Source organism: Perca fluviatilis, chromosome 20 (assembly GCF_010015445.1).
Source record: "Perca fluviatilis chromosome 20, GENO_Pfluv_1.0, whole genome shotgun sequence".
In the NCBI taxonomy this organism is placed as follows: Eukaryota; Metazoa; Chordata; class Actinopteri; order Perciformes; family Percidae; genus Perca; species Perca fluviatilis.
Window position 1 is genome coordinate 11,784,764 of NC_053131.1, and position 21,994 is coordinate 11,806,757.

The 21,994-nt window shown below is 39.5% G+C and overlaps 3 protein-coding genes across 5 annotated transcripts in view; 1 reads left to right on the top strand and 2 right to left on the bottom strand.

Moving 5' to 3' along the window:
* Nucleotides 1–1,350: 1,350 nt before the first annotated feature.
* rmnd1 (required for meiotic nuclear division 1 homolog) lies at nucleotides 1,351–6,824 on the bottom strand. 3 transcript variants are annotated; one of them, XM_039786310.1, is made up of 12 exons: nucleotides 6,650–6,824; nucleotides 5,809–6,270; nucleotides 5,598–5,703; nucleotides 5,414–5,489; nucleotides 5,214–5,253; nucleotides 4,996–5,096; nucleotides 4,787–4,893; nucleotides 4,602–4,666; nucleotides 4,386–4,462; nucleotides 3,243–3,363; nucleotides 3,001–3,117; nucleotides 1,351–1,888 (listed from the first exon to the last, which is right to left on the bottom strand). In XM_039786310.1, the coding sequence occupies exons 2-12, from the start codon at nucleotides 6,241–6,243 to the stop codon at nucleotides 1,856–1,858; spliced, it is 1,278 nt and encodes a 425-aa protein (XP_039642244.1). In that variant the 5' UTR covers nucleotides 6,244–6,270; nucleotides 6,650–6,824; the 3' UTR covers nucleotides 1,351–1,855. The 3 variants fall into 3 exon arrangements, with proteins under 3 accessions (XP_039642244.1, XP_039642246.1, XP_039642247.1); XM_039786312.1 differs by lacking the exon at nucleotides 6,650–6,824 and adding an exon at nucleotides 6,445–6,638; XM_039786313.1 differs by lacking the exon at nucleotides 6,650–6,824 and having other exon boundaries at nucleotides 6,134–6,229.
* A 997-nt stretch (nucleotides 6,825–7,821) lies between these two features.
* Nucleotides 7,822–12,069, top strand: ccdc170 (coiled-coil domain containing 170). Its single transcript, XM_039786314.1, has 8 exons — nucleotides 7,822–7,978; nucleotides 8,152–8,325; nucleotides 9,112–9,414; nucleotides 10,085–10,285; nucleotides 10,372–10,545; nucleotides 10,786–11,025; nucleotides 11,247–11,450; nucleotides 11,758–12,069. The coding sequence occupies exons 1-8, from the start codon at nucleotides 7,952–7,954 to the stop codon at nucleotides 12,031–12,033; spliced, it is 1,599 nt and encodes a 532-aa protein (XP_039642248.1). The 5' UTR covers nucleotides 7,822–7,951; the 3' UTR covers nucleotides 12,034–12,069.
* A 68-nt stretch (nucleotides 12,070–12,137) lies between these two features.
* Nucleotides 12,138–21,994, bottom strand: part of syne1b (spectrin repeat containing, nuclear envelope 1b) — an 85,052-nt gene continuing 75,195 nt past the window's right edge. The window contains exons 135-146 of the mRNA XM_039785417.1: nucleotides 21,571–21,762; nucleotides 21,092–21,419; nucleotides 20,125–20,193; nucleotides 19,172–19,299; nucleotides 18,684–18,810; nucleotides 18,297–18,508; nucleotides 17,621–17,821; nucleotides 17,361–17,489; nucleotides 16,486–16,698; nucleotides 16,182–16,274; nucleotides 15,168–15,226; nucleotides 12,138–13,336 (exon numbers count right to left, since the gene is read on the bottom strand). Coding sequence (XP_039641351.1) covers nucleotides 13,093–13,336; nucleotides 15,168–15,226; nucleotides 16,182–16,274; nucleotides 16,486–16,698; nucleotides 17,361–17,489; nucleotides 17,621–17,821; nucleotides 18,297–18,508; nucleotides 18,684–18,810; nucleotides 19,172–19,299; nucleotides 20,125–20,193; nucleotides 21,092–21,419; nucleotides 21,571–21,762 — 1,995 coding nt within the window. The 3' untranslated portion in view covers nucleotides 12,138–13,092. The remainder of the gene's footprint in view (nucleotides 13,337–15,167; nucleotides 15,227–16,181; nucleotides 16,275–16,485; nucleotides 16,699–17,360; nucleotides 17,490–17,620; nucleotides 17,822–18,296; nucleotides 18,509–18,683; nucleotides 18,811–19,171; nucleotides 19,300–20,124; nucleotides 20,194–21,091; nucleotides 21,420–21,570; nucleotides 21,763–21,994) is intronic.

The window sequence follows — 21,994 nt, forward strand, 5'->3', positions numbered from 1 at the left end:
AACAACTAATCGATTTGAGAAAGTAATCCATAGATTAAGCCACAATGAAAATAATCGTTAGTTGCAGCCCTACTTGATTTGTAAGATTATTTTATTATCAGTAGTAGTATTATAATTATTACAAAGTGTGTGATTAATGAGAAGTCTGGCAAGTATCAACTAGAAAACTGCTAGGCTTGGCTTAGGGGACATGCAGTGTGATTCTAGAGGTTTGACAGTTAACTACATCCATTTTGCAGTGGTCTCTTACAACAGATCTAATGAGTTGTTTGCTATGTAGTGCAATTTCACATTACTAATTAGACTGGATTCAACATTATTGTCATTGTGCAGAGTACAAGTACAGAGACAACGAAATGCAGTTTCATGTCATAATCATCTCAGATGATTTCAAAAATTATTTTTTCAAAGATTTAAGAGATGAATGTATATGTCGAAGCGATTAATACCAGTTTTGTTAACGGTTTTGTGCTTCAAATTCATTTGTGTTAAAAAAAATTAGTTCATAATGTATGTGACCCAGGTACAGGACAAATGTTCATTTATCTTGACACTCAAGGATGCTACTAGTAGGTTAGTATATGTAGCTATTTCACAGCCTTTACTATGCATCATCTTTGTTCATAAAGGGTTATGTCATTCATTTGTTTAATCATTTCAGTTATGTTCCCATGGGATGTATGCAGGTAAAACCAATGGGTAGACATGAACATACTACTGCATATTGTCTTGTACATAATGACTGTTTTAATGCTTATACAGGCAGAAATTATTTTTAATCTACAAGAATTTCTACTGTGACAAGTTTTAAGAGCATGAGAGCATGGCGCATCTTTGTTTAAAAAAAAAGTATTAATTTACACAATATGCTATTTGAAGTTAAATTAATCTTCACATACATATTTATCATTAATATCAACTATACTCAGCAGAGCCTTAAATAATGATGGCAGCTTAAACCATCCTGTTTTATGTCCCAGCAGTTTGTGTGTAAGCCTCAATGATGTTAAAGGTGATGACAGGCTGTTGTGTCAGCTGTTTGTCCCCCCCCCCCCTCCACATACAGTATATTTACTTTTATGAAAAATTCTTGCTGATCTGTGATGTTAACTAAGAACAAAATACATATGATAACCCTGAATTATATGTTTATATATTTACCATTGTTTTATGAATAAAATATTATTTTATTTGAATAAATTCATACCTGTATATTTCAAGTACTTCTTGTATTGGACATTCTTCTTGTATATTGAAACTTCTGGTGACCATAAGTTAGTTTTAGACATTCCACTGAACTAATAATTACTAAAGTTGATATTTCACATGCAAACACAAGCATAACTGACAAACATTTAAAACACTTTATTGCATTTTTAACACAGAGTTCTTGAACTTGATGAATTTGAATACAGTATAATATTGCATACTGTTGTCTTTTTTTCTACCGCTAGTCTTTCTGTCACAAGAATCCCACAAGTCAAAGTGAGTCTCTGCGTTCCTCTAAACACCTGTATCTTTCATACTGAAAACAGCTCATTGACATTTGCAAATAATGTAACAATTAAATGAACCTTGTTAAACACATACATTCAGCAAACAAATCATTTCTGTGTGCTCAGGTGATCCCAAAAAGGATCAAGTCCCACTGATCCGTAAGCCAGGATATTCAGCAAAACAGTAAAGAAATGGTCAAAAAATACATTCATATAATATTCACATCTGCTTCAAGATTTCAGTTGCTTCCAGAAAATATTGTAACATAGCACTGATATAGTACCTTTGCATAGTGCAGCATTCTTCCTTTGCAGCTCCAAGTGTCCTTTAACGATGTGTGCATTGTTGGAGTAGCAGATTAGAAGATCATTTTTGCAAGTTCAAACATAACCTACAAGAAAAATAAGTAATAACTGTAATGTTATCTAACTTAAAAAGGCTGTAAGCATTTTAACTGAACAAACAGTCTAATAAAGTAAACAAGCCAAGTTAGCCCTCTGAGCTAATTAACGCAAACTACTGTAGTAAAGGCTCTGTAATCTCAACCAGCATGAACCAAAACGGCCCACACACTTTTTTGGGCATTTTAGGCCTTTATTATACAGGACAGCTGAATGTGTGAAAGGGAGAGAGAGGGGGAATGCATGCAGCAAAGGGCCGCAGGTCGGAACCAAACCTGAGAATTAATTTTTTTACTAAAAGTAATGACTTTTCATCGACTAAAACTGCACTAAAACGTAATGAGTTGTTGATGTTGGTATTGGCAGTGGTAGAAGTAAAACTACTATATATATATATATATATATATATATATATATATATATATATATATATATATATATATATATATATATATATATATATATATATATATATATATATATATATATATATATATATATTAGTAAAAACTATTAACAGTAGGCTAAAACTATTTATACCGCACAGTACAAGTCTTGCATTCAAATGTTTACTTCAAGTGAAGAGTCAAAAAGAGGCATCATCAGCACAATGTATTTAAATTGACTTAACATCTGTTAAGCAGGAGCTTTCAACTCTTATATAATGCTGAATAGTTTAATGAATAATAATGCACCATATTTTATTAGTGGTATTTTGTGAGTAAAATCTGAATCTGCAAGGTAACTAGTAACATTTCTCTGTCAGGTAAATGTAACAGTACAATGTTTTCCTCTGAAGTTGAAGTACACCATAGGTGAGTAATATACAATTGGGGTGCTTTGGGGTCCTTCTGTAAGTTATTTAAGGCTATAATTGTTCTGGAGAAAGCTACAAGTAGCAATACTGGAGGCCAAGCAAACGGACCGCTTCAAATTAGCACCCGCATTAGCAAATTTTATTTAATTAACTAAATTAAATTAGATCAAGTAGACTAGCCAATGTCCAACAGTGGAAGATTGTTTGCAAGGTGTAGATGCTAGGTTTGTGTGATGAATTAACGTTAAAAACAAAGGGCACAAATTATCTCTTATATTTCCTTACCTCAATAGCAATGAGGATGATTATCATCCACTCCAACCTCAAGCTGTGCTTCTCACTGAGGTGGCTCCTCATCAGATCTGTCAACTGTGTACAATGTTCCAGCTTCTCGTTCACAACCTAAAAACACAGAAAATGTGTCTAGATCAGAAACAAAGCATGTGCCTCTTACAAAGTATGACTCTCTTACAATTTTTTATTACAACTACGGTGCAACATTATTTTTTTGGAGCAGCTTTAATTACATTGACTCTGCGGTTGATGCTGAGGAACTGGCAGGTCTTATCGTAAAGTTTTTCCAGGTTTTCTCGGTCCCAGTAGAAATCAGGTGTGATGAGCAGGTCAGATCTCAGGTTTATACAGTGTCTGTCAGAGGAGGACGTAAATACAAAGGCTTTAAACAGAGTCGGTCATCCTGGAGTATGAAAAATACAACAGAGAACGTACAATAGTTTTTGCAATTGCAAATACTTGGTAGATTTTCTTAAGGCTCTGACACACCAACCCGACGGCCGACTGTCGGCAAAAAAGGCGGTCAGACTGACTGCCTCCCCGAGTTGGTCAAAAAAGGGCCTCGGAACACACCGAACCGACGGGTTCAGTGTTGATTTGAGCGTACGTTATGCACGTGCGCAAGACGTAATACGTCTCCATAACAGCAGGTGGCGCTAATCTGTATTGTCGCCCAAAAAATGAAAACCCGGCAGCTCCTTTAGACGAACGAGTCATGTGGGTCTGGCTTCTCCCGAATTTCAAAACAGACCATAATGGCGGCTCGTTCGGAATACGATCTCTTATTTTACGAAAATAGTTCACCGAAACGTGTTTCTGAAAATATTTTAAGCGAGGAATAGGCCATGCAGTTGCTGAATCTGACAAAGGTCAGTTTAAAAGATTTTCGTCAGATTTTGAGAGGCCCATCCCGCTTGTCATTTCCGGGTTAGCACTCCACCAATCAGATTGGTCATTGAGTCCGAATGCCCACTGGCCGATTCAACAAGTCAAATCGGCCCAAATGAAGGCCCTCCGACTGACGACAGCACGGAACACACCTAACAGACTCGAGTCACCGACCTCGCCAGACTGTCTGACGGCCGATAATCGGGTTGGTGTGTCAGCGCCTTTAAAGCTTGAGTTGTTAGACAAAGTATTTTGAGTGTAGAAACTGACATAACAATGACTGACAATTACAACAATATACAAGTATGTCAAAACATTTCTGCTACTGATAACCTGGCAGACACAAACTGAATTGACAAAAACAAATACGAATCTGAGGTTCAAAGCTGAAACAACTGGAAAGTGTTATCTTGCTGTAAAAAAATCAAAAATAAAAAGGTTGCAGTTCCTTCTGGATTAACTGCTAATTTAGAAAAAACTGAATTTACCTTAACGTGAAAAGCTCGCCTATCTTCTTCATAACCTCTGCAGAGGACAACTTAACTCTTTTGCCAGACTTAAGCGTCTGAGAAAAAAAAAAAATAGATTAGGACATTAGCATTAATGGGAGCACTGATGCATGATGTACCTTACGCACAAACAACCATTACATATAATCAATTATTCAGAATGTATTTGTGATTGCTGTTAAGTGTCCACTGTACCTCTGGAATTGTTTGAATTGACTCTACAAAATTGTCTAAAAACACTTCCCATATCGCCAGCTTCACTGGAAAAGAAAGGACATGGTTACACCTCAGAGAGGCTGAGTACAGTGCTACTACTTGTATTGTTATGTGACATAACAATAAAAATCCTTGTGATTTATAGTTCAAGTGCAAGATCTCACCTGACAAACATAGTGCATTTGAAAATGCAAATTTCTCCAGAACAGCTTCATGTTGATCCATCTTGTCACTCAGAATAAAGTTGCCACGCTCAAGCTTCGTGTTTCCCCTGAAGAAGAAAGTACTTCTTTAATTTAACAAAAACTAAAGAAAGTCTGAAAGAACAAATAAACAAAAAGAAGTGTGAGTGAGTGAGTGAAGATCAACATACTCTCCAACAGTGTAGTTTATCTCCTCATTTTCCCAGTGGACTAATGCTACTTCATAGGGCTGGATCTCATGATGTTCCAATATTCTCATCACCCTTTTCAACTGTAAAGACGAAGAAAAAAAATCCTTTAATCGAATTCATATGCTACAGTCGAGAAATACACAAGAATTACAATTACTGAAATAGTATACTTAATAAAATATATATAGTTTGGTTACCGTTTTCTCTTCAACATTCCAGAAAACAACAGAGCCTTCCCTTAAATTTTGGATAGAGAAAGTCAAAAATAAAATAGTTACAAGACCACTGTCACTATGGTTAGGTATCTTTTACATTTTTTAAACACTAATGCCAATACATACATACATACATACATCCAAACATACAGTAATTTGAAAACAGACTACTTTATTTCTACCTGAAGAAGACCATTAGAGCATCGTCGTCTGGTTTTGCAGCCATGTCTGTGCTTATCACCAGCACATTTGAGGCATCTGAAATTAAAACATGATTGTCAAAAAATGTGTTATCTGTTCCAAGCAGCATATATCACATCTAATTCCCTGGAAAGTTGTAATCTATGAATCATTTTTTAATAATACCTCTTGGTAAATCCATCTCATGGAAGCCGTGGCTTACCAAGTCGTGGCAAAGTGTTGGCAAATGATACTGATCTGCTGTTGCAAAGGCAATACATTGCATCATATCCTACAGAGAAACACAGGGATGACATAATCATTAAAACTAAAACAAGACATGTTTAAACCAACACTTAAAAAGATCAGTCATGCATTTGACGACTGGCTGAATCACCTCGTCCACATTCAGGGAAGGCTGATTGGCCCTAGAAGGTTGTTTTGTTCTTGGTCCTTTGGGAACCCTTTTTCCAGGCACCGCTGCTGGTTTTAAACTTGGTTTTAACACTGACTTCACAAGATCGGGTGAATAAAAACGACTCTGTCCACTTCCATATTTAGTCAGCCTCCCAGGGTCACGCAACAAATTGCTGCAAGAATTTTTAAATCCAACTAAAGCAGGCAGAACATGTCTTGTATGCGTCTGCTGTTGGTGAAGAGTGTTAAAGTGACAGATCCTTGGGCCAGACCAGTTTGAGTAAGTTCTGGTTTTGGATTCATACTTGTGTGTCTGGATAGACTGGGAGAGACGGGCCGAGGCCCAGCTGGAGACTGGTTTCCTCTCTACATGCAGCTGAGCTCCCAATCTGGACCACAACGTCCGGAGAAGCATCTTCCCATAGACAGCTGTACAGGTGGGCTGCAACACAGTTAACAGCTGGCAGTGATGCACCATATCTTATGCTCTAATTTAACATTGTATGCATTAGAACTCTGTAAAAAAAAATTATATAGCTACACTTAAATATGTAATATGAGACACCTTAAATCTAATGTTAATATAGAAATAGGAGCCAAAACAAGCTAAACTGACCTTGACTACTTTAGCTAGCTATGAATAGCCTCACTAATAACGTTAGCCGTGTCACGATTTGTCCATATGAAATACACTATGTGAATAATACACGAAAAACAATTACGGTTCTATATCTCGAGCTAGTTTTAAGCACAAGCCAACAGAGGTGGTTAACGTGCTGCTAATTCGCTGAAATGTGGCCGATAGCCGTCGGTTAGCTTACCGGAAAATGAAAATGAAGCGATATAACACGAGTCGACTTTAACAATGATTCAACGTGTCAGAAAGCGGCAGTTATACTGAGCATGTTAAAATATAACTGTGGACTTTAACATAGCTAATGGAATGACAGACCAAGGAGGCGTGTTTGTATTTGCTAATAAAGTTTCTTTACTGCTTATTTCCTGTTTTGAGGCGACGTCACAGCCTCTATGGTCACAGCGTTGTTTGCCCAGAGTAATGACTGGCAGGCTGGGACGTTGTCCATTGCTGGCTTTTCAGCCTACTCCACATTTCACAGGGTAGTAATAGACCGTTATGGTTTTAGCCAGGAGGAGCTTTTTTAAATAAATATATACATATTTTTTTAATTATTAAATAAATATTTTTTTAACATAAGTCCTCTCCAGTTGTGTACCCCTAAAATCACATGGCCATATTTAGGTTTAAGTTATTTGAGCTATATCAAATATAATTTACTAGGGGTGTGGCTCCTGACTTTTCGCTGTCCAGTAAAGACAAAAAATTCCCCCCGAAAATATATATGTATTTTGTTTTTATTTATATTTTAAATATTGACTTGGCCAGTAGTGTCCAACCTGCCACCTTGTAGTTAACAAAAGTGTTGATTTTTTCTGACTTTTCTTTATTTATTTGCTTTTTTCTTTTGAAATAGTGGATATTTTCACCTCTCCTTAAAAACACTCATATCCACACCGAGAAGGGGTCAAGTATAGACATTGCCTCATTTTAGGGGTTCAGTTTAAAGTCCACTATTTATTGTGTCTGTTATCAAGTGTTTCCTCAATTCTTTAATGAGACTGACTGTATCTTTTATGGTCTACTTTAATTATTATTCTGCAATGCAGAAAGTAACAACAACAAAGTAACAAACTGACCAAGTGTCAACTACCATCATGCCTGGTAGACGACAGACAGTAACATGCCATACAGTCTACATGTAACTATTCATAGTGAAGGCGTAAACAACTTCAGACAATGCAATGGTGAGTTGGAAGAGCTACCTGAAAGTCTAAACTTAACACCTTGCATCTCATCAGCTTCTTGCTTTTGATCTTTTACTGTTTGATCTTATGTTATGCGTTTCATTGACCTTGTTAAATACTTGATAAGCTATAAATTGCATTTAGATTTTTGTGTGATGGTCTCCAGATGTCAGACGTTCTCAGCTACAGCACCCCCTCTGGTGGAGCCTGGTAAAGCATGTGTTTGGTGTTGCCAGGAGACTTCTTCAAACAGAGACAAGTCTCTGCTGTATTCACTTCCCCTGAAAGACCTTTTAATTATGGAAGTTATGGAAAACTCTGATGAGGTAGGCTATGCCAACACAACAGAAATTAATTTGACATCTCTGTTATGTACATATGTGTTATTTGGCATGAACTTAATTGCACCTAATGTTGGCAAGTTTTAATTTATAAATGTAAAAATGTCCTAAAATTTATAGTAACTTTTTAATGCTCTTTTAACTGTTATGTGGACCAGTCTCATGAGAGGGAGAGGCTGAAGATGAGGATTGCTGTTTTGGAGGAGAGTGTGAAGTCCTGTGAGGTAGAGTGTAAAGCCAGCAGAGAGACGGTGCTGAGGCTGGTGGCAGAGCTGGACCGAGAGAGGAGGAAGTCTTCCAGCAGTGCAGCAGCACTCGATTCACTCAAAGAGGTACTTACACAGCTTTTAAACTCTCCTAAGTTTATATAAATTAGTTGACAGTACACATTATTAAAGGTCCCATGGCATGAAAATGTCACTTTATGAGGTGTTTTAACATTAATATGAGTTCCCCCAGCCTGCCTATGGTCCCCCAGTGGCTAGAAATGGCGATAGGTGTAAACCAAGCCCTGGGTATCCTGCTCTGCCTTTGAGAAAATGAAAGCTCAGATGGGCCGATCTGGAATCTTGCTCCTTATGAGGTCATAAGGAGCAAGGTTACCTCCCCTTTCTCTGCTTTGCCCGCCCAGAGAATTTGGCCCACCCATGAGAGAGAGACATCATGGCTTTCAAACGAGCAAATTGGCAGTTGGTCAAGGCCACCCCTTCTCTCCTCCTCAATAACTACAGACAGAAATGGCACATCCTAAGGAAAGCTCATTGTGGGACTGGCTCTAGTGGCTGTAATTCTGCACCAAGGCTGAATTTCGGGAAAGAGACTTCAGATACAGTATTAGGGGACCACTAAGGTCTATATAAAAGCATCCAAAGAGCACCATGTCATGGGACCTTTAATTACAAGTTTTAGCCTTTTCCACATATGATGGAATAAATTGTGGTGGTTAAATAGTCAATCTTTTATTGGTTTAATTTGTTGGTTTAATAGAAGTCAAATTGAGCATATAAATACTGAAATGAGCCTGTAAAATACCCTCTATGTGTACGTTTTTAACTGTGTAATATATACATCCCAACATTGTGTGGTGTGATTTTTTGTGGTGTTTTAACCTCTTTCAGGAGTTAGACGGTCTGGTGGTGGGAAGGAATAGTGTTGAGCTGGAGAAGGGAACCCTGATGGAGAGGCTTGACGCCAGCAAGAGAGTCATAGAGGCAGCTAGGCGAGAGTCCCACTGTTTGGAGAACCAAGTGGAGGAGCTTGAAAGAAAGCTACATTACAGCCAAGGAGAGACCCAGGGAGCTGAGGAGAAACTACAGATGTTCCTGAAAAAGATGGCAGGCCTGCTGCAGCGGAAGTCTGAGAATGTCATCCTGCCCACAGAGGAAAATGTTTTACACCAACTGGATAACCTCTGCAATAAGGTGAGGGATTTCTGACACAACTTCACCTACTTCCAGGTTCACGGAGAAAGGAAATAGGTCTTAAAAGGTCAATACAACTTATGAACAACATTATTGTGAGACCAACCTGTGTCCCTCAACAGGTTCCTAAGCCGATGAAGTCTCTAAGTCAAAATGCGTTGTTCTGTTCTTTTTTTATTACAAGTTTTGGCCCTATGAGGCAATGAACTGAAATATGTCATAGCTGTATGTACGGCTTTTGAACATACTCTCACTTCTTTAAATGGGTAATATTTTCAGTGACTATTATTATTTCTGGTGCAATAACATGTAAGCAGGATTTTAATATTGTAGCTGGCTGTGGTAGAGCCAATTTTACTCATTTGATATACTGTTGGGTGGTTGAATTTACGCATAACATGTATTTTATATGTTAATTATAGATTTAAATATTGATCTGCAAAGTAACTAGTAACTACATTTGTAAAAAAAAATGCAGTCAGGTACAAAGTATAAAGTAGTATGGATTTAAAATACTCAAGTAAGGTACAAGTACAGAACAAATGTACTTAAGTACAGCACTGGAGCAAATGTGTCTCCACATTAACCTTTACAATACATCTTGGGTTTCTGTCTTAAAGAGGCACTCTATGATAAATACTAGCATCCTTACTACATTTTTTGGAGGTAGTCTTTGTCAGAGATGGAGACCAGACTGTGCCATGTCTCTGAGGAGCTGAGCGAGCAGACGGAGCTCAAGCACAGTGCACTGCAGAGGGCTCATCTTGCAGAGCAGCAAGTCCAGGACCTGAGGGAAAGGCTGCAAGGTCTGGAGACTGAGCTGTTGGCAGCAGATGTGCATCGTGACGGGCTGAGGCACAGCAAACAGCATGTGAGTAAAGTGAGGAGAAATTAAGTTACAGTAACATGTCTTTAGTCCTATGACATACATCAATTTACATTTATTTTTTTTAACAGTATGAAGAGTTCCTGGAACAGCTGTCAGAGACAATGAAGGTTGACAGTATTGCTGTGGATCTAGGCTTCGACATGAGGCTAAAACTCATCCTGTCACGTGCAGAGCAGCTTCTTAAACAAGAGACAAGTGCTTTAGTGGAGAGCAAAAGTCTGACCTACAGTCTACAGCGAAAGGTAGGCTACACAAATAGGTAGTGCTGTTATTACTGGAGCTAAATTACTGTCATTTCTCTTTAGATATTACAAAGGGCTTTAAATAACCAATTGCTAGCTTCTAAAAGTGTGCAGAGTGAGATACCTGTCTTTTATTTAAGTAGTGATGAAAATGTCCTCTCCAAAATGCACAAATGCAAAATAGTTGTTGTGTTGGCATGACTGGCAATACACCTGTAATAGTATTCTTGATCCCAACAGTTTAAGTCACAGAAAGACCAATTAGAGAGCAAAGGACTCCACATCCAGTTCCTGAGGAAGAAGGTGTCTGAGCTGGAGGAGGAGAAGAGGAGTCGATCAGCATTGGCTGTGCGAGATGATGCTCATCTGGAGGCCAGGAGGCTGCAGAAAAAACTGGAGCGTCTCCAAGGAGAGCTGAGGGCTGCCAAGCTGTCCAACACTGAGCTCAAGGCCCAGCTGTCCCACACCAATGAGCTCAAGGTAGAGGGGAGAGGGGTTCAGGCCCAAAAAAGTAACTCCAGAGGCATTTTCACCTCATAATATATCGTGTATTTATGTTTATATCTGTGTATGTGTGGGTGACTGTAAAGCAGGTTGGTTCTAAAAAACAATGTATATTTTTTAAGTATCAAAGTATTCAAGGGCAATAAAGCCAATGAATAACAGTTGCTTCACTGAACACCTCTGTCTGACGTGCCAAGTTGAGAGTCATGGAACAGAGTCAGACCATGCAGGAGCAGAAAAAGAGGCTGGATCAGCTGGTGGACGGGAAGGCCAAGGTGGAGAAGAAGCTGAACACAGTGAGCTCAGACCTGCAGAACCAAGAGATGAAGACCAGAGAGGACCAGCAACAACTCAACACCCTCAGACAGAGCCTGACCCAGCTGTCTGAGAGGGAGAGAGAGGTGAGGGAATGATGACGAGTATGAAATGTTTTTCTCAGCAACACCTGAACAAAAGAGAGAGATTCAAATGGGGATATTATGCTCTTGCCTGAAGATGGTCTAGTACCGAAACGTTGCCTATTATTAAACTTTATATATTTTTTGCAAGTTAGACAGTGTGCGGGAGTTTTCTTCTGCAACTTTTAACCTGCTTGTCCCTCTCCGACACTCCTGTCTCACGTTGTAGATGTGCAAAGTATTTTTCTGTACTGATATTATGCTCTTAAAAATCAAACTCAGCATTTTTTTTTTTTCTCCATTTTCTCAGTTGGTGGATTTCCGGATGGTTGTTTCCCAGATGTTGGGTCTGGATGCCACATCCCTAGCTCTTCCAAATTATGAAATCATCAAATTACTGGAAAACCTTCTTCACGCTCATCATCACCATCACCACCTTCATCATCACGTTAATATGCCCTGGCACTGTCCTACTCACCAGAGGCCTCATCTCCCCCAAATCCAGAACCTTCCTGACAGCTCAGCGGATATTTCTACCTCCAGGTCTGCTTATCCAGGGGATGCACTTCCCCTTCACGAAGCCTAGATTTATACATTACACTTAAGCCAAACTGCACTTAAAATGTTAATGTATTATAGTGGTTTAAAAGTATTTTAAATGCAGAATCCAATAATGTAGCAAACACCATGTTTTCCTATTATGATTCACCAATGATTCACTGAACAAATAATAGACATGTAAAATCACATCAAATCAAAGACAAATATCAACATGAGGATTTGGCATTCATTGTTTTTGATGGTCACATATACATACATTTTTCATATTCTTTTTTTTTAACAATTATGTACACGTTAAATAATCCTGGACTGTTATACATTTGATACTGAACTGACGGTCATACAAAATATACAATAGCTCTATATGTCATAATTCTCAATCGTAAAGTCATATTTTATATTTTGTTTAAAAAATAAAACAGCAAAATGTATAAAGACCATGGGTGACTGATGTTGAAGATTAAACTCTTGAAATGTGTCTGGCTTTGATATTAAAACACATGACTTGGCTTAAATGAACATTACATGAATCAATTCAAGTTAAAATGGACAAACTGAAAGATATAAGTAAATAAAAGCAAAGATCACAACTGCATGCCAAAATACAGGTAAAAAAATAATTGCAATGTAAGATATATTAAATGTTTTTTTGTTTTTTGTTTACAAATTTTCCAGTTACAAGCAAATTCACAGGCTATATGTCAGCATTAAACTTTGGTGCTGTCCACTGACAGATCTCTTTAGAGAAATACAACATGTACGTATATGCAACTGAGTTGATCTTCAGTTCATTCATCCAGCAATGTCCCCCGTGGGCAAAAACAGTGTCTTCAGTTTAGTTACACCAAAGATGCTCCTTAATCGACACAGCATTACACAGAGTAACATAGTGGTACGCTTGATCCTATGTGCTACACAAAAAGATATTAACTGTAGATGGCAGCTGCTTTTCTGCAGAACAAATGGATGACCAAGATCAGTTTTTTGCTCCGAACATGATTGACCTTTTAAAGGATATCAACGAGATCCCAATTCTAGTCATACTGATGCAAAAATACTGAAATGGAAAGCTCTTACAGCCAGCCTACACAGGAGGTGGTCCGTTAGTGTAGCTGAGCATCGGGTAGAAGGAATGAGCAAAGTTGTTGGATTGAGAACAGTAGTCCTCCTCAGTCATTGGCAGCAGGAAGGCAAAGATCACTAACAGGAGCAGGAAGAGCTGGAGAGGCAGTGCGACCCAGAGGACGCGCCACAGAAACGAGGACCTACGAGCCGACGATGTCTCCGGATCAAAAGGGAAGGAAACGGATCCAGCGTCGCTGCGAGACCTGCTCACACACGCATTCACAACACAGCACAGATTGACATTTAGTTACTCACATCAATCAATAAAAACATACAAAATACTGCTATCTGTTTGGTTATCTGAATCCCTCATTTCAGACCTGTGTAATCTCATTATAATAGCCACCTAAAATGTGTTTTCCTTTTCTATTCACGAAAATAAATTCAAATTGAAATTAGTCTAATTCAAAAAAAAAACTTCACTTGAACATCTCTGTAATCTAATATCCTTTTCTACACACGGCTTCATTGTTTAGGTGTTGTCTACCAATATTCAATCCAAATAAGATCTCAGTTCAGCGACCAGGGGAACTGGGTGACAGTGCTTATAAGCACCATGCTGTGTTCAAAAGATGTCACCAACACAGTTCAAAGCAATGTTGGGACAATGTTTCACACTGTGATCTACATGCTGACAGAGACTGGGTGGATAAACACAGGTGCAAAGACAGTCACAAAAGCATACATACTGTACAATCCTAGCCCAAACAAATACATTTTATACATGAGCTTGCATTCCTTTGCTTAGGATGTTAGGACAAAAGACAAACGGCATGCTGCAAGTATCAGCTGAATAATCTGATTTATTTTTAGGACTTTTTGAAAGTCCTGTTGAAAAATGCAAAGCATGCCGAGGCAAGAAGAGCATAGCAATTAGAAACAGCACCTTTGACAAGGTAGTTTAGCTTAGCTTTTTTAAAAGGAATAGTTTGGGAAATACATTAATTTGCTTTCTTGCTGAGAGTTGGATGAGACGATTGATCTATGTGTTAAATACGAAGCTAGAGCCAAGAGACGGTTAGCCTAGCTTAGCATAGGTCTGGAAGCAGGGAGAAACAGCTAGCCAGCTCTAACAGAGACAGCTCCCAGCCAGAAAACAAATAAGCATATTTCCCAAAGTGTCATACTGTTTAATTGTATTATTTACAGACACCATCATCCTCAGTTAAAACTGTCTTCTTTCAGCCTCAAAGTTTAGAAGCCACGGTCAGTTAAAGGTAATTATTGTAAAGAAGCTTACTCACACCTACCTACTGTGAAAAAACAGTTGATTTATTTCCTCAAACTAAGAGGAAAAAGGCCTGCTGTACTCTCTAAATGTATTTTATTAAAGTGATCCCTGACTCCAGGAATGCATGGACATTAATGATGTATGATTTACACTCAGGTTGTCCTACGTTGTTACCAAAAGTGCCCCTTACCACTTCACAAATGGAGACCTGAGACTCACAGATGACAGACTGAGGGGGGGAAAGATGGTGGATAGTTGGTGAGATAGCAGCAGCAGAAGAAATGTCACACACACGAGAGAGAGAGAGAGAGAGAGCGAGAGAGAGCGAGAAAGAAAGTGAAACTGCAGCCTTTGCATTGTTCATTGCAGACAATTACTGGCTCCGCCATTTGAGAAAAAGGGTGCGTGTGTGTGTGAGCTCAGTAACAGTGAGGGAGTGTTAGATATACAGAAATATTTGTGTTATACATAAGAAATGCCCTCTGGTTAGCAATATTAAGCAGCCAAGGACATTGGTGGAAAAGAGGCCTCGCACCATCCCTTGTGAAACTCTTTTATTAAGGATGTGTGGGCTGCATTGCACCTCATCACAGAGCCTACACAGAGCGTCTAGACTTAGAGAAGATGATGGAATTCACTATCATGAGCTGCTAATCAAAAAACTGAAATTGGGATGTTTTTTATTCTTTAAAAACACAGCTGTTGTTGGGGAGGATTCGAAAGCATGAATCGGCCTCCAAGTGCATCATGGGCTGATGAGTTCCATTATCTTCTGGTTGTGCTAGAAACCGACAGAAAGGTACCTGTGGTGAGGACTGCTCACAGAGGGTCCAGGCTGTGACAGACTACATTTGCCCCGTTGCTGTTTGCAATGAACAGGGGAGGGGCGGTGGGTAAAAGAAAGAAAGTATGTTTCAGTCCAGGCAAATCAAGACAAAGCTACCGATGAAAAGAAATCCCAAAATGAAAGAAGAGCAGCAACAAAATCATATGTGAGGTAGATTTTGTAACCCATGATAACAAGGAATCTGGCTTTTCAAAGTGCACGACTACTTTGAAGTGATGCAACAAACTGATTGCAAATAGGGAGCTACAAAGTATGCAATATGATGCATGGACTTCTTGATAACAGTGACATTTAGTAACATACACATAATATAAGCAGCCTGCTTATTTGGAATGATATTTAGATACATAATGAATCAATTATGATGCAACAAATATTGCTTTCTCATTCCTGTCCAGCCTACAATATTAAACAAATATGATGTCATGCTTTCTACATCATAAAAACACAGTTTCTATGCTCCTTTTGTACATTTAGCAGTTTCATGATAGCCAGTATTCCTAAGAATAACACTACAGGGATCACACGAAAACTAGAGTGAGTAGAAGTAAGAGGAAAGTCTATTGGGGGAAAAAAAGTTTTGTAGGACAGAAGTTGTTTTTAGTGTGGAAAAACTGAAAGAGAAAAAGTGACAGCTAGGGCAGAACTGAAAAAGTCATCCAAGAAAAAGAAAGAGGAAATAAAAAGTTAGAAAGAAAGGATTACCCAGTTCTCTTGCAGGAATTTGCTCTGGGACGTGCAAAAAGAGTAACAGGCTGGAAAAAGTTCAGAATTCAGAGGGAGGGAGTGTAGAGCAGGTTGTGGAGGTGTAGAAAGGTGTGGAGGAGAGGAGAGATCTTGGGATGGCAGTGGTGAATATGGCCTTCAATGGGGCATTTGGGGCACAAGGTGCTGTATGCACTGTCTCAGAGGGGTAACTGAACACCTGGCTTCTCATAGAGCAGCATGTACAGGTAGACGTATACGTTACCGATCGTCGTCGACTTGGTGTACTCCTTCCTGATAGAGGACTGAGGGAACCGGACGTGTCCAGCTCATCAGCAGATGACCAAGATGACAGATCCTGACAAACATTTACACAAAGAGAGAGAAAGCATGAAATATCAGACAGTGGTAGGCAAGTAGTGGCCTGTGGACCAAATCTGGACCTTCAACAAAAATATCTAAATATACTTTAGAAAACAAAGTAAATACAAAACCTGTTTAAAAAAGTATCAAAAGTATCAGGGCCGTACAGGTAACGCCACACAGGTATATAGTAAGTGAAGATCTACCTGTTGACTGCTTGTGATGTCCAGAATCTTGGCCAGCTCTCTGAGGTCTCGGGTTACTTCCTTTAGCAGCAGTTTGAGGCGGTTCCCAATAACATGAACCTTCTCCTTGGCCTCCAGGCAGTCGCTGCCCTGAGAGTTGACCAGCAACTGGAGGGACATGTCTTGTAGCAAGGCAACTTTGAGCTGGGAGTCCAGCAGCTCCTGGCGGATTTGCTGTGGGGATTGTTAATTTGAGACATGAACTCTAAAACAGCAGAACTAGAATTATTTATACATTCCTCTTATATTTGGAATAGGTGTTACGGTACTTTGATCCATAGCGTTTAATCAGGATGTATGCCTATGTTTGCCTGGGCTCACTGTTAGTGTCCTAAACTATCTTAAATTAAGTGTTTGGTCAAAATACACTGTTTTTACTCATGATCCAATGAATGATATAAAAAAAGGAACCCATGTGTGGCCAGGCTGGATCAGTGGTAGAACAGGCGTACATGTACAGAGTTCAAATCTGACCTGTGATGATTTCCTGCATGTCTTCCCCCTCACTCTCCCCTTTCTCACCTAGCTGTCTTGTCAAAAATTTAAAAAAGGCGGAAAAGCCACGCCAACAAAAAAAAATAAGTAATCCCATTTTACAGCTTTGAAGGCAATGATTTGTAATTTACACAAAGATATCATCAATTAAGATCATTAAAATATTATCAATTGCTGTCCAATAGTAGAGAGTAACTGGTAACAGGAAAGACAAGATACTGTAGGGGTGGGATGAGAAGCCACTAACGTTTTTATGTGGGAGTTAAAATATGACTCAAAATCTCACGAATGGTTCTCATATTCATATTGATTTATGCACTATAAAGACTATAGTTCTGTACCGTAAGTGTTTTATGATGCTCGTGGAGAGTGTCACTGTCCTGGATGGGGTCAATGGGAACCACCTCATTCCTCCTGCGGTCAATGTTTTCCAACCAGAGCAGCAGCCCATGGCTCATCTCGTGGAAGTCCTGTTAGTCAGATGTGGATCAGGAAAGTAGAGATTCAACTGCATGGTTACAGCTCTATGAAACAATCTAACATTAACATTTAGAACAACTCTCCTAATTTTGAGGGTCTAAGCATGATGTCTGGCACTTACTTGACATTGCATGAGAGCTTCCTGTAACGAAGACCTCCACTCGTCCAGTGAGCTCCCCAGTTTGTCCCAGTGGATGTTCATGTCTTTCAGTTTGGCTTGCAGCTCTCGGGACTCCTCTGTGTCTGACTGCATGAACTCAGCACTGCATAGGTTGATGGACATCACAATCGCCTTGCGTTTGTCAAACGCCTTCTGCAGTTCCTGTAGACATTTCACAGTTAATGAATGCAGTCATCCACAGCAACGTACAAAGGATGTAACACAAGCGTGTAAACCAACAAAGCTAACCACAGGCATCAAGTTGCTATGTTTAATCTTCTATCAATTTGCAATCAGATAGCCAATTGAGTAGCAGGAATTGTCAACATGGAATTAGGAGATGGCTAATTATTTTAAAACCCCTTTGGATTCCAACTAAACCAACATGTTGGAAAAAGTGCTGAGGCTGTGGAGCTGGCTTGTCAATCAATTTCTGAGGACTACGCCCATGTCATGTTGTACACTTTATTGCAAAAAACTAGATTCTGATTGTTTACAATTCATAATGTCAACATTCTTACAATGTTTTTTTTTTTTTTATATTTTTTGCTTTAACAGACAAAAAGAAAGGAACATGTTACATATTTAAAAGGAAACATGCCATGCAAATGTATTACCAAAAAGAAAACAATAATACCTTGAGCTTTTTGATGCACTGCTCTATTGTCTGGATATCCGTACAGAGGTCCAGCCTCCGCTGCTGCTCCAGCTCTTCCTCCGTCTCTCCTAGCCAAGTCCAAACTTTGTTCAGGTCAGAGTTCAGCTGCTGCCACTGCTGCTGGTTCTGCTTTGTGCGCATCTCTTTGCTGAGGTCCTGAGCCTGCAGGAGCTCCCAGCGCTCAATCACTCCTAGATTACAGGGTGTAAGAAAAAAATGATATACTATGTAAGCTGAGTTTATCCACTGTATCCCACTGGATAAAAGCTGAGCAACATTTTTCATTGTTGCCTTTCATATACATGAATTTAAATGTATGGTAATGTAGGATATATGCATGCAGGATAGGTTGGGATGCAGTATTACCTGATGTCTGAGACTCTGAGCTACTGGGATCTGCCAGTCCAGACACCACGTCTTCCTCCTCCTTCAGCTCAGAGCCCATCCTCTTCACTGTGTCAATACTGCCCCGACACTCACCCAGCAGCCGCATCTACAGAATGGATGTGTGTTAGGTTACAGGTTACACATACTATTTTCTATAGTGCAATCCATGTAAGCAGATTATATTACACATTTCAGGATAAGACAGACATTTCAACCTTATGACAAAGAATTTTAAACTGGTATATCAAGTAAGTCTCTAAAGGTGAAAGTAATATTACTGGCTGGTGATAAGCTAACAAAATATGACTGGACATTATTTAAAAACATAAATAAACATTAGTATTTTAGGTCTGCATATCAATAGACTAAACCAAATCAATTATCACTTAATGTACAGTTCGGTGCAATTAACAAGGTTTAATGAAGTGTTTTTTTTGGCCTCATTTAGCTCTAAGAGTAACACATACATATCCCATGTACGACGCATCCAGTTCTGTGCTTGTGGGTGTGCGGCTGCGGCTGCTGTCCGTTTGTTGCAGGTGGAAACGGCTGGCATCCAGAGAGTGAATATGTGAGTCTGTAGAGGCAGCCTCTCCTGTAGACACAACATCAACTGGTTATTTTTGCAGATTTTGATCAAATATGGTATCGTAATGGTTAACTGAAATACTCTCTACAACCCGAAAAAGGATAAGGCCCCGTTCGGACAGAGAAACACAAGACATGGAGAGCAAAGAATGAGTTGAAAGAAGTAGATAGAAATGCAGATTGGTTTCCCGAACACTTGTCACTCATGGTGCCAGTTGCAATTTGACAAGTGATCGTTGCTGCATTTCCTGAAAAGCGTAACTTTTTTCCACCTCACACACTCAGCCTCATTGCAGTGCTATCCTGTCCTGCTTGCAATGCATCCTTCATTTGAAATACAGAGTTCAAAAGCATTGATGTGCCTCTGTGTGAACGGAGCCTTTTAAAAGTTTACTTTAAACAAATCTGCAATCCCTTCAGCAAGAAGTTCAGACTTGTTCATTGTGACAATAAAACAACATGCTTTTCTGAAACACAAATAGCACATCAAAGAAATCTGAAGAGGTTAGATACACGGCACACCGCAAGTCAAACAAAAGTAAGAAAGCCAGTTAGAAAGAAGGGTTAGGCTGAATTCCATTTCAGTTCTGCTGAATTAGAAACCAAAGCAGAACAAGTGAATTGACAAAATAAAAATGGAATTGACCCTATCCCCCAGTGTTAGAAAGTGTTGCCATTGATTAAAGTCTGTGCCCAAAGTCTGTGTAAGAGAGGAAATCAACACAAATCAAAGTCCAAGCCAGTGAATAGGCTATGAGTGTGGTATCACTCAGTGTGCAGCTGTTATTTCTAGCCCCAAACACTTGGCATGCTGAGGTCTGCTGTTGCCTACCAGTGGAGGACCTCAGTGTTTGTTCTGTAACTTTAACATAGGCCTCTTGGCTCTCTGGGATCACTACATCTGGAAGAAACATTAAACAGTACACACATTCAGCAGTGGCATTACACTGTTTGACCTCATGAACTAATTTAACCTGGTTTTCATCTGCTGTTTTTAACCTTGTTTGATGCACCACGAGATAGATGGAGTTCGCCAGTTTTCAGTCACATAAATAAATACACTGTATTGACAAACTGATGTGTGACAAAAATTACCCATCCAGCAGCTAAAATAAACCATGTCAAGTATTAGCAAATACATCTTGGCTAAAATCCAAATCGTGAGCTGAGATTTTAGCCATGGACTTTCTTAGTCTTGCTAACATTTAGTTCCTGTAGACAAACTCTTATTTTCTGCCTCCTCATGGAGAGCATAGGTCAAGGGAGCCCATTGAACTGCACCTTAGTATGTTTGGCATTTAGTGTCTTGCTCAAGTACACTTCAGCTGGACTGATGCAAGAAATTCTAAGATGATGAATTGGACAGTGAGGAAGAAAAATATTTTTCCGCTACACATTTTTTTCTAACTTTTATCAGATCTTTGCTTTTTTCTTGTTAAATACTGCATAGTTTTAATTATTCCAGCCTGAATTATCCACAATTCAACTATTAACAATTATTCAAGTGAAATTATTCAAGTGAAATCAACCTAAGACACGGTGGAACTGATCAAAACCCAAAGACTTGTGGTGTGGCAACTAGAAACTTGCTTCATGGATCACAAAAAGGTTCACAAAAAGGTTGGGAACCACTGGATTAGAGGATGCTCTCCCCTCTTACTTAAAACATTCTCTGTTTTCTACATCTCAAAAATAGCCACCATAGCTCATACACCAGAAATTACAAGATGTTAAAAGTCTCAGTTGTCTCTTTAACTTTAAGAATGCTGTGTAATGTCTGTCTGTGTTTGGAAACTAACCTGACAAGGCTGAGGCAGGCCGCTGGAGGAAGTCTCCCTCCTCACTCTGCTGCTCTCTCAGGGCCCTGCTGGCACTCTCCAGCCCGCGGCTCAGGTCGTAGTCATGGTCCCATTCCAGGGGAATGGAGTCCACGCTGGCTGGGGTGTCCCTGCCCGAGCGCTCAGTTCGGAACTGGGCTGCCAGGGAGGCTGAGCGGCCGGAGGATGGTAGAGGTGACAGGAAGCCATCCCCCAAACGCTCGCCCCATGGTAGGCTGGACAAATCACCAGGCTCGTCCAGCTCCAGCTCACGATCCGAGAATGACACTTCGGTATCATCATCTGCAAGCTGAAGAAAAAAAAAAACCATATACATAACAACAGTTTGAGCTGATGATTTGAGTTGTGTAAAAGATTACATTTAGACCCTTATTTGGTGCCTGAAATCAAGCCACACTAGATTGTGAAATCTTTTCTATGCTCTCAATCTCTGGTCTTACAGGAAGGCGAATGAGCTTTTTGTAGTAGCGCTCCACACGACCAAACACTTCCTGGCAGTAGCGCTGCAGCTCTTCCAGCTCCTCCTCTATGACAGCAGCATCCAGAGGCTCGTTCTTCTCTATCAGCGCTTCTCCCTGGTGGAAGATGTGTTCGATCTTGGCTGTAGTCAGGGAGATCTCCTGTTGGAACGACTGTGGGACCGGAGGGGGGAGAGAACAGATGAACAAGTTTTCATACTAGACACAAGGTTCTCTTAATTTCAAAACGCACGCCCTTTCACAGATGTTTCTTTGATTTAATAATTTCAATGTTCAGTATGACTTGTGAAAAAGTAATCTTGCAATATCAGTTAGTCTGCTCTTCACAATGGCAAATATCAGAATATATGAGTTGTCACTTTTGAAATCGGTCAACATTGAACCA

Bases quoted from the DNA above. Each gene is read 5' to 3' on its own strand.
- rmnd1 (XM_039786310.1), bottom strand. From the start codon at position 6,243: ATGCTTCTCCGGACGTTGTGGTCCAGATTGGGAGCTCAGCTGCATGTA. The intron at 4,667-4,786 runs GTGAGATCTTGC...TTTCTTTTCCAG, and splicing joins AAATGCACTATGTTTGTCAG to TGAAGCTGGCGATATGGGAA. The intron at 3,364-4,385 runs GTAAATTCAGTT...CTCCTCTGACAG, and splicing joins GGCGAGCTTTTCACGTTAAG to ACACTGTATAAACCTGAGAT.
- ccdc170 (XM_039786314.1), top strand. From the start codon at position 7,952: ATGGAAGTTATGGAAAACTCTGATGAG. The intron at 11,026-11,246 runs GTAGAGGGGAGA...TGACGTGCCAAG, and splicing joins CCCACACCAATGAGCTCAAG to TTGAGAGTCATGGAACAGAG. The intron at 11,451-11,757 runs GTGAGGGAATGA...CCATTTTCTCAG, and splicing joins TGTCTGAGAGGGAGAGAGAG to TTGGTGGATTTCCGGATGGT.